This window comes from Rhamphochromis sp. 'chilingali', assembly GCF_963969265.1.
Source record: "Rhamphochromis sp. 'chilingali' genome assembly, chromosome: 6".
NCBI lineage: Eukaryota > Metazoa > Chordata > Actinopteri > Cichliformes > Cichlidae > Rhamphochromis > Rhamphochromis sp. 'chilingali'.
In genome coordinates this window covers 17067594-17082994 of record NC_137933.1, presented here as the reverse complement: position 1 = coordinate 17082994, position 15401 = coordinate 17067594, and the positions used below count along the sequence as shown (strand labels likewise).

General features: G+C 40.9%; 1 protein-coding gene across 1 annotated transcript in view; it reads right to left on the bottom strand.

The window, feature by feature from the left end:
* Positions 1 to 15401, bottom strand: part of LOC308398933 (protein diaphanous homolog 3-like) — a 165905-nt gene that overhangs the window by 92435 nt on the left and 58069 nt on the right. Inside the window, exons 19-22 of the mRNA XM_080885827.1 lie at positions 8440 to 8535; positions 6196 to 6290; positions 5360 to 5461; positions 2669 to 2908 (exon numbers count right to left, since the gene is read on the bottom strand). Coding sequence (XP_080741953.1) covers positions 2669 to 2908; positions 5360 to 5461; positions 6196 to 6290; positions 8440 to 8535 — 533 coding nt within the window. The remainder of the gene's footprint in view (positions 1 to 2668; positions 2909 to 5359; positions 5462 to 6195; positions 6291 to 8439; positions 8536 to 15401) is intronic.

Genomic DNA, 15401 nt, shown 5'->3' with positions numbered 1-15401 from the left:
GCATTTAAAACACAATCATCACTCACTGCGCACCCCACTTTGTCCTGATGTCAGCTTACAGATGAAACACGTTCGTCTTAATAGTTAATACGTGTTAGGAAGTATGCGTGCCGCTATGCTGTGTGCTTTCACATTTTATTTAGACCAGGCAACGTATGCATGTTTAGGATTCAGAGTTGAGCGCACTGCTGCTTTGTAACACATTTTCAGTTTTGACACAACAGAAGCACACGCACTGCGAATACACAAATGCAGGTTTTTAGAAAGGGGCTTTCAGGGAGCGATCAAATCTTTGCAAGAGTGCCGAAAGGCGGTGCGCCCCTTCACAAGGGCCCGACCCTTAAAAGGTACATCAGACAAATTTAAACCAGATGCAATTTTTACTTTTGATGGGCAAAGTCAAAGAACGTTTTTGTTGAAACATATAATAACAGAAATTGGGTATGGTACGTAAACAACATCTTTTTGGCCTTAGTTTCACAGTATTCGTCGCTATGGCAGGAATCATGATACACATGCATTTTGAGCTGCAAAATGAAAACCACACTTTGTGGATACCCTAGTTAAAAGGGGTGAAAGATGTGTGTGTGAATGTGTGTGTGAATGGGTGAATGACTGGATATGTAAAGCGCTTTGGGGTCCTTAGGGACTAGAAAAGCGCTATATAAATACAGGCCATTTACCATTTATTAAATGCAAGACAGGTGCTTAATAAATTGCTCTTTTCTTAGTCAGTTGGGTAAGTGAGTGCATCACTAGTTGATGAAAACCTGCACACCTACCTACATGTGTACAGAGCTCACTTGCTATTCAGTAAGAAGGGTGAAAGCAGCATCAAAGGTGCGTCTCCATGTTGTTTAATGTGATGTAGGTGAGCAGCTAATTTGCAATAGAGCTACAAACTACTGTTAGAAGTGCACTTTTCCCTAGATCATTTTTTGTGATTAATGCTAACAGCAACAAAAAACAAGGTTCAGCACAGGGCTCGACGTACTCATGCTTGAAATCAGAAGTACTAATGTAGCTAAATATGCTGTCTGGTAATTGGAAAAAGAAGTCATTGTCCTTCATCTACTGTACTTACTCAAAGCAGTTCTGAGCTCTAGCTTAACAAATGCTGAGTGTTAACAGTGCCACACATGATTTTATGTCTCGTGATTACGTAGCAGATGTGTTCCTGCTCCCTGCACTTGGTGCCCATTTATTGCCAAAAGTAACAAATATTTTATATTTCCCTGATAAATTTCCATCATTGATTTTTTTCTCATTTCTTTGTTCTTCTTCCTTTTTTATTAAACAGGCTAATTCCAAGATGTCTATCAGCATCCCTGCCAAACATGCCTCCTGCAGAGTGTGTTGCAGTGCATCTCTCTAGGTGATCTATTGGTAGACAGCAGTGTACTCAGACCCGCTGGGTTTAATCATGTTTGTATTATCTCCTCTAATCAAACATTCTCATCTCTCTTTTCATTTCTGTTCCCCAGTCCCCCCTTTTTTTTAATAAAAGCTGCAAGTGCTCACTCACAAAAGGTCCCTCTTTGAATTTAGATGGATGGTAATCGTAGATGACAATGTAAACATTTTGCCTTTTACATTTGGGATGGATGCAATTTTCCTGTGCTGTGGAGTGTGCCGTGGAATTAAGTTGTCAAACTCTGGGTATGGCGCGAAGGAGATGTCTTCCTCTATATATCCTGCCCGTGACAACGTAAACCTTCCTTCAGACAACATACGCAGACAAAAGAAACTACTGTTTTAAATCCTTAACAGTCTCCTATTAACTGATATTACTGTTGTCCTAATGCATCTAATCCATCATGTTCGTACAAGTGTTTGCCTTTGTACTTGTATTTATATGAACATCAGCATCCAAGTCTAGGAGGGTAAAGAGGTGGCAGTGACAAATGACAGCAGTGCTCGTTACTGTGGAAACTGCAGTGGGTGTGCCAACAGCTGTAATGTAACCACTGGAGGAGACTTGCACCCCATTCTTCCCGTCACTATTACAAACTTCATGTTCTGTTTTCATGCCGCATAAAATCCTGAGTTACAGGTGTTGGATACGTCTCTGTCCAAGAAGCACTAGTATTGCTTAAATGCTTTGATAGAGGCCAGATGATAACGAAAACTCTGATAGTGTTCAATCAAATGAAATGGTTTAAAATAAAATGTCTCATTACAGCAGCTGCTTTGGATCAGTTTACTGATAAGGCTCAGACAAGGTGACCAAAGAGAGAGACACCGCTACACGTAGTGTCTGGTACAGACACAGATATACATAAATCCCATAATGTATACCGATTCTTTCTTTAGTCTAATCACTGTTAACGCTCTTGGCTTGTACATTTGGCAGAAAAAAGCAATCCATATAGGAAATGACCATTTTAACTCAAGGTTTTTGAGGACATAAAATGAGAGCGCAATAATGAAAATAAGGAGAATCTATCAGGCTAGCTTCAACTAAAGGCCTAAAAAATCATTTAGTTGAGGTCAGTAAAAAATAAATTATATTTCTGTTACAGAACTCTGACTGCAAACACAGCTGTGTATCTCTTGAGAAAGTTTATTGAACTAGCATCACTCCTGTTGAACATTTGACACTGAAGGGATGACTGACTACAAACTGTGTGTGAACAGTTGAAATTAGGGTCAGCATTTCAACCCTTACCTTGCAAAGGGAGCTCAGGTCAAAGCCATATGATTGGGCGTTTCGAGAGCCCGCATTCATGTAATTCCCCAGTAGTAGCACCAGCTCCAATAAGCGGCCAAAGGAGCGGCTCTTCCTGACCTCATCACATGCGGCATTTACGGCCAGAATATCTGGTCGCAGATTATTTACGTGCTCCTCAAACTGAAGCCGGAAGAGGATGTGGCTGAGGCGAGGACGCAGCCGCTTCACACTGCTCATCTGGGGAGGCAACAAAGTCAAGGTGGAAACAAGAAAACAAGAAGGCATAGATGGAAAAGGGATAGTAGGGGGAAAAGGGATTCGGAGAAAAGAGAATGAGGAAGGAGATGAGAAAAGGATGGGAAATGATGTCAAGGAGAGCAAACCACATCAAAGAACAGTCAAACTTAAAATAACTACAATAACACATTTGACACACTCTCACATTCAGACGATCTAATTTAAAAGACATTTATGCAACCAGCATGTTGGAAAGTGTTGCTAGGCAGTAGTAATAGATGCTGGCAGTGATTTGATTTGGGACCCAGGTCTGGTAAGTTAATTGTGGAGTTAGTGTCCATATAGGGCAGGCAGTGGAGGGGTGGAATATACAATAGGCTGCCTTGGATTACCACTCTCACACAATTAGAGAAAATTGGAAAATATTGCATTGGGCCCAGGACCTGGCCGACACAGTGATTGTGTATGTGTGTGCGGCGGGAGGGAGGGGTGCAGGTTCCAATTGTCTGTTTCACACAACAGCTGGCTGTGCGGTTTGATGTCCTCCATCAAGGGTTTAATTATAGCTACTGTAATGTTATCAAATGACTATTTCAGTCAGTGTGTGCTGGTCTGTGTGCACTTTGTGTCCGTGTATTTGTCGCACATAAAAGGAGAGGGCGGGCAACAAAAAAAAGAGGAATAGAATTATATAACAGAATTAAGAAAAAGCAAGGTCCACACGAACAAAACATAATGCTGAAACGAACCCCAGAGATGGGATGAATTATGTGATAAAGATATTTAAACGAGAAAAAAATAATCAGAAAAAGAAGAAATGGAGCAAAACACACCGGATCATCTGCAAATTGAATGTGTGCAGCTGCTCCCACTGGCCTACACAGGGCACTGGGAGGTTATACTGACAAGTTGAGGAGATGGTTTCTCTCTCACACACACACACACACACACACACACACACACACACACACACACACACACACACACACACACACACACACACACACACACACACACACACACACACACACACACACACACACACACACACACACACACACACACACACAAAGAGTGGACTTATGGAAAATCTAGCTCATTTACTGCCAAACACTATTTCCATGAGGTGATAGTGAGAAGGAAAAGACAGCTCTGTTGATATCCTTATCTGAAGTGTCAGAACATTAACACTGAATTTAAAGATTCTCCCTCTCCCTCTCCCCTCCCCCCCCCCCCCCCCTCTCTCTCTATAGTAAATATCTTGAAAACTTGCATGTAATAAATATTCCCATCAACTGTCAACAACAAATAAAATCAAAGATGAAAAAAGCATTAGTCCCGAGGATTTTAACTACAGCTCAGCCAGCAGAATGCACATACTAATAAACATTCCTCAGATTTCAGGAGTGATGCGGAATAATCATTAACTGCAAGTGATTTACAAAAAATTACAGGCATGCATATGGCTTCTGTTAAAGACATTAAAATATGCTTTCATTGACTGATATAGATGAGTTATGTGAAAATTTATATTTTGAGATTAAGCGCTTTAGTTCCTCAACTTACTGTCACAAAGAACAGTGAACTTATTCACGTAGCTGCAGGAATACTCAGCAACTATGGTGGTGACCTTGTGTTAAGCTTTTACAACAGGCAAGACAGACCTGAAAACAAAATACTACTGCGCACAAGGCTGAGTTAAAGATCAATTGAAAGTGGTGTTGACTGAAAATAAAAAAGTGAATGTTTACACAATGGTAAATATTAAAAAAGTACATTAAAAAAATCCCTTTGAACCTGAGCTTTTGTGGGCCCACACGAGTAGCACAACCTCATTATATAAGCAGGCTCTCCTTTTTTCTCGTCTCCTCATTGAACAAGATACAAAAGATGAGTTATGTTTTTGTCCATAAGGTGGTCGCTAGGTAGAAAAATAAAAATACATAAGTGACACCTCTCATGCATAATTCTGACTAAACCTCCTTTGAAAAGTCTTTAAGAAAATGATGCTGACATAATGAGGCAGAAGTGCTGCTCTTTAATGTGCATAAATTAGTGCACCAGTCCACAGGTGTCCCATCTTTCCTCTTAAGGCTTTAAAAGATAGAATTTTAAAGAGCTCAGGATTATGATAATTACATGAAAGTGTTCTGTGTGTGTGTTTTCATTGAAATAAGACGCCGAGAAAGAATACAAGACAAGTTTACTTGACTAAAACATTCAAATATTACGTTTTATTACACCAAATATGCATTTTTTGGCTCTGATAAACTATTTAATTCTTAATACACTTGTGTTTAATAGCATCGTCAACGATAATAGGCACACTGTCTGAGGTCTTCCGGCAATAAATAAGGAAATATAAAGGAAAGGTCATTTTTGTGCTGTATATCTGCAGTTGGTGGGAAGTTGACAGATGTTTGTGTGTGTTGTACATTTGTGTGTACTCACCACAACCCCAAACTGCTCAGGCTCTGACAAATTAGAGTACTCATTTTTGTATGTGGCCAGCGCATTAAGCTGCTCCTGCTCCGGTAGGTGCTTTACAAGGTTCTACAAAGAAAAGGAAGAAAGGGAGTGAGAAGCGGGAAGGATATACAGAAATTTACAGACAGCTAACCTGCTGCTGTTCTGTTTGGCATTGTCTCTGTTGGTGTGTTTCAGCCATGTGGTGAGCTTTGTTACTATGATAAAATATCTTATTACCAAGCAAAGACTATGTAGCTTTATACAGTAGATACAACTGAAATGAACCACACTGGTCCATTGAATTGTTGTTAAGATAGAAAAACAGAGATTGACACATACATGGAAGGACAGACAGATGGATTGGATGAACAGAGTAAGTCAGTGCCAAGTGTGAGGTATACAGATGGCATAAACACATTGAAGTTATAGCCAAAAAGCTGGTAAAGCACTTATAAACACAAACAAAAAAAAACAAAACAAAAAAAAATTCAGCTAAACATCAGCAAAGTGCTTATTTATTTTTTACTGACATACTGCCTGTGCTCACCAACTGTTTCCACACCTGCTATACTGCAGGCTTTACAGATGCCCAACGCTTTAGCCTTGGGCTACATGCTGTTTTAAGATAGACAACTAATCAAGACAATAGACAAAGAGTTGAACCTGACCAGCTGAGTAGGAGAAGGGCAAAACTAAAAATATACTTCCAGCCTCAAGGTGAAAAGTTGAGCATTGACTAGTTTCAATATTTTTTGGGTGGAACGAGAAAGTCATCCACTAAAGTAACGGAGGCTCTATGGCTTCATTAAACAGCATACCTGGATCATAGGTTCAGAGAGTTGCTCTTCATCGACCTCCACTATCATGCGTCGAATTTCCTGATAAGGGATGCGGAAGGAGCCTAGGAAGATGGCTACAGGTGGGAGGGGGGGAGAGATGTGGCAAATGGAGAAAAGATTGACAGCTGAGCTGTAATGTTGAGATATGAGACAGTTGGTCATAAAAGAACAGAAAAAACAACCAAACACACACACAAAAAAGAACAATGCGAAATAAAACAGTACACACAAATCTTATGAAACAGGTTAGTCTGACCCACTCAGCCAGCGATGTCTTCATTTTTTCTTTCTGTCTTTAAAAAAATGATTTTAATTTTAAATGTATTGGCTTAGCAACCATGATATTTTCAAGCAAGAGTTAGGACTAGCAAAGGTATGGTGCATGCCTCGTCAGGGCTAGTTATTAGTCTCACAAGCAGAAACACATTAAAAAAAATCATTTAAAATTATTGAGCATGTTTTAGGTTGAACACTTTGGAGTGTTCTGCATGTAAGTGTGTATGTGAAGTATGTTACAACATTACATTATGCATATACAGGAGAGCATGAACTTTTGAAAACGAGAATGTACCTTTTGTTTTGCACACTTTTTTGCTCTACTGGGTTAAATCATTTTTAAAGTTGTGGGGACAGAAATAATAACTTTTTATTTCAGGTTGAGCACCAACTTTGGCGTAACAATCAAGTTACAAAGACAAATGTTATGAACCAAGATATCCTCTCATATCACCATAGAATCCCAAAAACCTGAGCCCATCCATGAATTCATATCCCTCAGTGTGCTGTTTCTCAGACACCCTGTGCCTAGAGAGAGACCTCCCTACATGGTGTTGAAAACCACCTGGCAAGCCTGATGAAATGAAGATGGACAAAAAACCCCCCAAAAAGTATACACACAGACTCACCAGGAAATCTTTTTATAGTGGTGTGTTTGCTTAGTACTTTGCAACTCTTGGAAAGACAAGTTGCCCAGGCATGTTCTATCCCTGGCATAAGTATCACATAAAGGGATAGCAGCCTCACCAAAGATCTCCTGTGTGGACAACCAACAGGATTGCTATGCTACAAAGACGTGCGTTCACTTGACTTTAAAGCTACAAAGAGACAGAAACACCTGCAGCTTGAAATCCAGAAGGCCCTGCAGGGCTTTAAAAGACAACAGTTTGAGAAAATGGCCTAAAAAAGTCAGCTTAAAAGACTAGTCATCTCTTATTCCTGTGAACAGGACCAGAAGGACTTTACAGTCACAAGAGGCGCCTCTCGAGCACCACAGACGACAACCACGAGCACGTATCCAATTGTCCCACAGGACTTCAGGAGGCCAACTACTACACAGTACATAACTGAGAAGAATTAAAAAGAAACAGCATGTGCAAGGATTAAACTGAAGTTTAAACACACGTCCAATAAATGATGAATCTTTTTTTTTTTAAAACCTGTATATATTAGGTTGAGGTTTTACTGACAAACTAGCCCTTCTCTTCTTAAAGCATACGTAAAATGTGACACGACTGTGATATAAGCTCCCGGCTGTAACTGGTAATGAGAAAATTTTAGTACAATTCATTAGGCAGAATAAATTTGCACTGTATCTCAGTATCTTAACAGTGATGGCATCAATCAAGTAACAGAAATAAAACCCCTTCTCAGTCCTTCTCAAACCTCAAAGCTTTTAGACTCTTTACCTCCTATGGTGGACCACATAAACCACCAACTCCCCCTTCCCCTCCCCCTTGCTCTCTAATTTCTGCTGCATGATTTATCACTGTTACTGGGCTGATTAGACTCATTTTCTTTTAATACGTGAAACAAAGGTCACAGCTCCATGTGATATAAGCCAATGAGGTGCTAAGATCTGAGAGTGCTTAAGAGATCAGCTGGATCCTCATTAATGCCGGGTGTTTTTTAAACCGTCATTTTCAGACCAAGCATGCGTGTGTGAATGCATGAGAGAGATGAGGAAGGAAGGAAGGAAGGAAGGAAGGAAGAAAGAAAGAGAGAGAAGTTCTTTTTTCCTTCTTTCCTTAATGGATCTTTAACGTTGTTAATTAGGTCCGTGTGAAGAGATGAGTCATATGTGGCAAAGGCCAGGTTCACATGAACTGTCTGTGTGTATTAATTGCCATAGCAACATGCTAAGGTGTAAAGCATACCAAATTTCTCTATAAATGTATATAAATCTGCCTTTTTTTAGGAGTAGATAGAAAGGAAACAAATACTTACACAGATTCTGTGCAATCTTTGGATCGAGCACCTTCAGCTCTTTAATTCTCTTCTTTATGGATTTCTTATCCTCTGTATCCTCCTCTTCTTTTTTAGCTGATAAAGACAGAAATATTAAACTGCAGCCACCACACATAGGCAGAATTTAGACAAATGAAGCATGAATGAAACACACACACTTGGAAACAGCACAATTATAACATTTAGATATCAGTACAACATAAAGAAGAGAACAACAGCAAAAAGATTAACTAGGTGGTGGAGAAAGTTCAGATGCATTATATTTATTTATTTGCTGAGTTGAAATATTCCATTAAGTGTAAATATGTCAAATTTTTAACATGTCAGCTATTTCTAACAGGCTCACAAAATATTTCCGCAAGCCTTTGTTGTATATATTTACATATTTTTGCAAGCGAAGAATGACTCAATGATATGATGCCATGTGAGTAGAGAAGCATGGAGAAAGGGATTATGGGGAAGTTCTCTCATCACACCACTGAGAGAGTAAGGTACGGGGCCCGTAAGCACAGAGTTGCACATTCGGCAGAGATGTTATAGGTGAAGGTAAATCTGCTTTAGGGTCACGTGGAGGCAGGTAGGTGGGATTGTGACAGAGCTGTTGGTAGATAGGAAAGCCAATGAGACGACACAGAGATGTATGCTTCCACATCTGTTCACACACATACACCCACATCTCTCTCACACTCACATTCACACACACTCTTGAGCCACGATCACAAAGAGGAGTTCATGGTTGGTTTTAATTATTTAAGAGACCAGATTAAGAGAACAAAATGTGCATCCCAGGAGTTTTCGGGGTAATTGTCTGGTGCTGTAATTATCGTGTATGTGGTGAGAGGGTAGGAGAGGGGAGGAAAGTAGAGGAGAAGAGGAGAGGAAAGCAGAGGAGAGGAGGGGAACAGATCAGAGGAGCACACGGGTTAATCCACAGGAAAAGGTATTTCTGCTGTTCCACATGGACTCAGTCTTCTTTCAGGGATTCTGTATCTAATTAAAAAGTGAAGAGGTATGCTGTGAACCCCCGCATGAAGAGACTGGTATGATGTCCACAAACATGAACACCTACAGTATGGCGCACCACACACAAATACACAAACACGGCCACACACTGAGCAATCCTTGGACTTACGTGGTTCCTCTGCCAGTACACTCTCCTCACAGTCTTCGATGTGAGAGAGAGAGAGAGCAAAACGCAAAAGAGACACAAGGGAGGGGAGGGGTGGGGTGGGGCAGTGAAAAATGTGTACCATGGATAGAGGAGAGAGATGAAAATACATTTTTATAAGAATGCTTCCTGTCCACTGCAGCGTGAAACACAAAGAGAAAGGAAACCACAAATACGCTCTAAAATCTGACTTGGAAGAGTGGGTTTAACAGACAAATATTCACTAGATCAAATGAAAAATGATGTATGCTTTACTTTCACAGCTTCCCAACTTCTTTTCCCCAAATCAGGTAGTCTTTAACCACAACTGCTAACATCACATTTGTGTTTCTAGCCTCATCAATAATGGTAGTATAACACCTTTTGGATAGTTGAATGGACAAACGAGCAATGTGAATGTGTGTGTTTGTGCAGCTTTTGTGTGACATTTAGAAACTCTGTATTATAGTATGCATGTCCTTTTTGTTATTGATATTGCAACTCTAAACATGGCTGAAATGTTTCCAAAGAAGACAAGCAAATTTGTATGAAGATGGGAATAAATTTCCACTTTTTTCTGCATTCAACATTTTACAGAAGCTAAATGGATCTGTGCATTTATCTCCCATTAGAATAATAATTCATGTTAACTCAACAGTTTACTTACAACAAAGTTTTAAAGCACACATACAGTCAGAAAGAACACACACCCTATGCCATTTCAATGGTTTGACATATCAGGACATAACAAAAAAATGGTAGGTAACAACATCACATGACATATGTCAGTGTGTCATTATTCACTGAGGAAAAACTAATTCAAAATGCACCCCATGATTCAGTAGCTTTTAGAACCACCTTTAGTGGCAATAACTTGAAGCAATTGATTTCTGTATGATTTCATTAGTCTGTCACAACCTTGTGGAGGAATTTTAGCTCACTCTTCTTTATAATGTTTATAATGCTTCAGTTCATTCATTTATGCACAGCTCTCTGAAGGTCCCGCCACAGTATTTCATTCAGGCTGAGGTCTACACTTTGACTGGGCCATTACAGCACTTTGATTTCACTCTTTTTCAGCAGCAAATCTTTTTGTAGGAGTTTTGCTGCTGCGTTTGGTATCATTGTGCTGTTGCATGACCCAGTTTCAGCCAAGCTTTAGTTGTCCGACAGACTGGCTCACATTTTACTCGAGAATACTTTGATATACAGAGGAGTTCAGGGTTGTATCAATGACTGCAAGGTGCCCAGGTTCTACGGCTGAAAAACAAGCCCAAATCATCAGCCCTTCACCACTGTGCTTGACAGCTGGTGTGAGGTTTCGGTGCTGATGCGTTTGCTTTTTGCCAAATATGATATGTATTATAGCCAAACGTCTCCACTTTGGTCTCATCTGTTCAAATGACATTGTTCCAGAAGTCTTGTGGTTTGTTTAGATCCAACTTTGTAAACTTAAGCCATGCTGCTATGTTCTATTTAGAGAGAAAAGGCTAGCTCATCTGACCTTGTAGTGGATTTGCTGGGAAGTCCATCTCTGGCAAGATTGCCATCTGTCCTGAATGTTCTCCACATGCAAATGATATTTCTCTACAGCATGCTGGATTTCAAATGATTTGGAAATTAACTTATAACCCTTCCCAGATTGTTGGGGAGCATCAGTTGCTTCACTAATACCATTAGTGACAACTTTGCTCTTTGGCATCGAGTAAACACAAACCTGAATGCTCCAGACCAGCCAACTGTCAAAACCTCTGTTTTTATAGAGACATTCACACTTACTCAATTAATCAAGTGCATTTGATTAGCAGCACCTGGCTGCTGATTACCTTTTTAAGGGTAAGTAAGGGTTTTGTCTTAATTCTTCTTAAATAAATAATGACAAAATGTACAGCGTCATGTTTTGTAATTCACCAGATAATTTTTTTTAATCCTGAATATTGAGATGTACTAAGAGGAAAGCCCTAACTCGCCTCTAGCTTACTACATTAAGATGTTGTATTGATCTATTCGTCATGCAGTTCGACAAAATCGTATTTATTACGAAGTACACAGAGACTCTCAAACACATAACAACAGAGTATCAACAACCTCGCTTCAGCACACAAACACACTTGGCTATGTCACAATCTATGAAGTGTCCTCACATAAGGGCTAGAGACATCTCTATTGTATAAGAGATAGTGAGATAGAAAGATAGAAATTACATTACTCCAACGTACGCACGCACACAGTACACGCACGCACACGCACGCACGCACGCACACAGCTACCTCAGGTGTTATCGGTTAAATCAGCTAATTGGATTGCCCCCTTCCAGCATCACCCTCTTATCCTCTTTGGCCTTAAAACAGCTCTTCTTCAGGGAAGCCTGCTCATTATACATCAGCCAATTAAAATATCCTGCAGGAGGGTCAGAGGTCAGTGGTTAATCAATCAGAGGGAGTGGCAACAGTTGTAGTTATCAGATTACGCTATCACCCAGGAAGTAGGAAAGATAAGGATGCACTTGTGAGAGCAAACCAGTGGGGAGTCTGCATCCCATTACACATCTAGCGAAAGCAGAACAGGAGCACAGCGTAGGTATGATGCGACTAGAGTAGATATTTTAAGACCTAATGACGAGTGGATTAATAAGTGTAAAAAGATGACACATCACAGGAATAAAAAGCTGCACCTGTTCAGAGAGGGAGAGAGATGGAATCAGAGCATGACAGGAAGAGGCAAGTTACAAACCCAGCCATCGACTAAAACCACTGTTAAGATCAGGAGCTGAGATCAGATAACGCAGAAAACGGAAAGCAGGAGTCAATCACAAGACAGCAGAGAGCAGTGCATTAGGAACAGACACCAGCAATGAGAAAACGGCTCTGTTCTGCCACAGCAAACGTCACATAGTGTGAGAAGTCTCTTCATGAAGGCTTGTGATAAATGTCAATGTGATGGCGGGACGGTGGACAAAGGAGGAGGACAGATAAGTATGAAAAACAGAACAAAGATGAATGGCCGTCTCAATTTCTTTGCCTCCAGTGTAGGATCCTTAGGGGAAAAGGGATTCTGAATTATTCCAAAAGTGACAATGAACCTGAACCTGAATTTGTGTTTTTGTAAAAACAAAGAACAAAAAAACCCATAAATGGGTACACAATAAAAAGAAGAAGTTGTGTTATTCTCTGAAGAAAAGCACAGTAATGTTCAGTTGCAGGGTCAGATGAGGATCCAAAGCCAGAATTCTGAAAGAGTTTTGCTCTGCTCACCTTGCTTGTAATAATTCTACTGAGTACTTCTTATCCAATCTCTGGCACAGTTTAAAGGCACTTGATAAAAAAATATGACAATGTGTGACACTGCACACACATGCACACCCACGTGCACCCCTGCGTGCACGCACACACACACATCCCCAACCACAGCAGTGCTTCCCACAAGGCAGTACCAGTGAATTGTGCCATCAAAGCACTAAAGGGAGTGGTGGAAGAAATAAAACTGCTGTGAAAGAGCATGACTGACATGACAGGCAGGCCTCAGAGACAAGCAAGTAACACCTTATATCCCCCACCCCACCTCTCTCTCAGACACACACACACAGCCTACTTTCTTCCCTTGCTCCAGCCTTTTACACTCGGATCACCACTTTATTTTATCAGGTTGGATTTCTAATCAGAGAAAGAAAGAAAAAAACACCTTACTGGAAAACATGCGAGTGCACGTCATTTCATCTTGCGTTTGTCTATGTCGCTTCCTATGTGCCTTTATTATTTATGGAATGATATAGTGGCACAATCGCCTCCTCCGAGGAAGCAGATAAGCGCACAGCGAGGGGAAAGTTGAGAGGGCCACAGACTTGAAAGGCTAATTAAATCAGTGTGTTGTTTCCAATAGCCAATCAAGGCAGTCATGCAGGTAAAGTTTAAATCACTGCTATTAAAGGGGTTTCTGTGGCAGGGATAATTCAAGGGGCCTTGAAATTCAATGTGCAGACACCACACACACACACACACACACACACACACACACACACACACACAAAACTGCCTGAAGCAAAATCCACTGTGAGACATCTGATGCACAGGAGGGGGGCTGTCTGCAGCAAGTGAACAAATCCACCATTCCGACACGTCTGTCAACTCTACAGTCAACAGAAGGAAAGGAGAACAGTCAAACCAGCTGCACAGTTTGACTGTTGACTCACTATATGCTTCGGATCCAGATATGTCCTGAACTTCAGTCAGCCTGACAGAGAGCACGAGAGACATAAGACACATGTCCAGTAGTTACTTGGACTATGCATACCCTGCCCTCACCTTTCCCTCTCCGCCTCATCGATGCATACACTCCTCCATCCTGAACAGCAAAGCGATGACAGCTCGACTAGTCTGTTTGCACATGGACTAACCTCCCCACCAGAGTTTTGTGAGCGCCAGTGAGTGTGAGACAGAGAGGGAGATCAGAGTAATGAAGTGAGGGGCTCTATTTTGAGTGAGCTAATCAAAGCGAACCATCCAGGGCCACCTCTCTCTGTGATCCAGACTAGATGACCCAGGGCCATAATTAGTCTGAGACTTTCATTCTGATAGCAGCAAATTAACAGACTTCATTAGGCTGTTCTCTCCTCCTCTATCCCTGCTATACCAAGATCACTTCAAGTGTCCCTGTATGAGCACCAGCATCTACAACATACTGGCCAATTGCTCTTCACAAAGAAAGGAACACACCCCGCAGAGAGAACGTGCAAGTATACACATTTGGAAATCAAAAGTTACTGACAATACATGAAAAGGTTTATAATTGATTAGAAGCCTCTGTTAATCAGTGTGTACCGGCCTGTGGGGATGAATGTAACAGGATGGTCTATTTCTCAGTGGAGTAGTGCCCTCTAAAGGCCTCATGAAGACCTACCAGTGCCCTCTTAATACATCTGTGTGTTCGTGTGCATACACAAGCGCACACACACACACACACACACACACACAAATGAGTATTTTCTGACTGCTCTGTCATATCAGGTATGAAGCATTATTATCTCCATTTCATTTCACTGTCACAGCCTCAGTATGATCTGCACAGTTGTTAAGCCCACCCTAACATTTCCCAAGTCATTCAATGGATTGATGACGGCCTAAATCATTCACCTCTGAAGTCATTTGCAATTTTTTCCGTTTTTCTCCCTATGCTGTTGCAAACACGTCTGCGCCCACTACCTTCCCTACTTCCAGCGCTGTATCCTTCCCCTCCCTCCTCCATACACAAACCTACACGTGTGGATGAAAAATCGCAGCAGAAAAATAAAGTCGCGAAAGCAAATATGTTTTTAACGAGCCGGCCCATTACTTTGATGATATGAGAACATAAAAACACAAATTGGGACTAAATTGAAGTGCTGATGCTTGAGAAACAGAGACAGGAAAAAAACCACAACTCAACAACAACAATGGAGGAGGAAAAGAACAGAAAATAGAAAAAGATTAAGCACACACACACACACACATAAAAAAAAAATGCAAAGGGTGGGGGTACGTGTTTGTAAAAACGTGACATTTTCAAACATTTCAGGACACTGTCACAGGTCCAGGTAATTGGTGTGTGGCTCCAGCACACACTGTAGCACATTAGACATTTCGTAATCTGACCAGAATATGGCTGCGTGGCGGGTTCAAAATATATATGAAAATAACAGGCTGGATGTAAAATAAGGGTGTGAGAGGGTGGGTGGGAGACAGCCATGTGTACGGTGTGTGATCGGACGTTCCCTTTCAACAATAATGAAAAGAGCCTTTAATGATTATGCATTTGATGA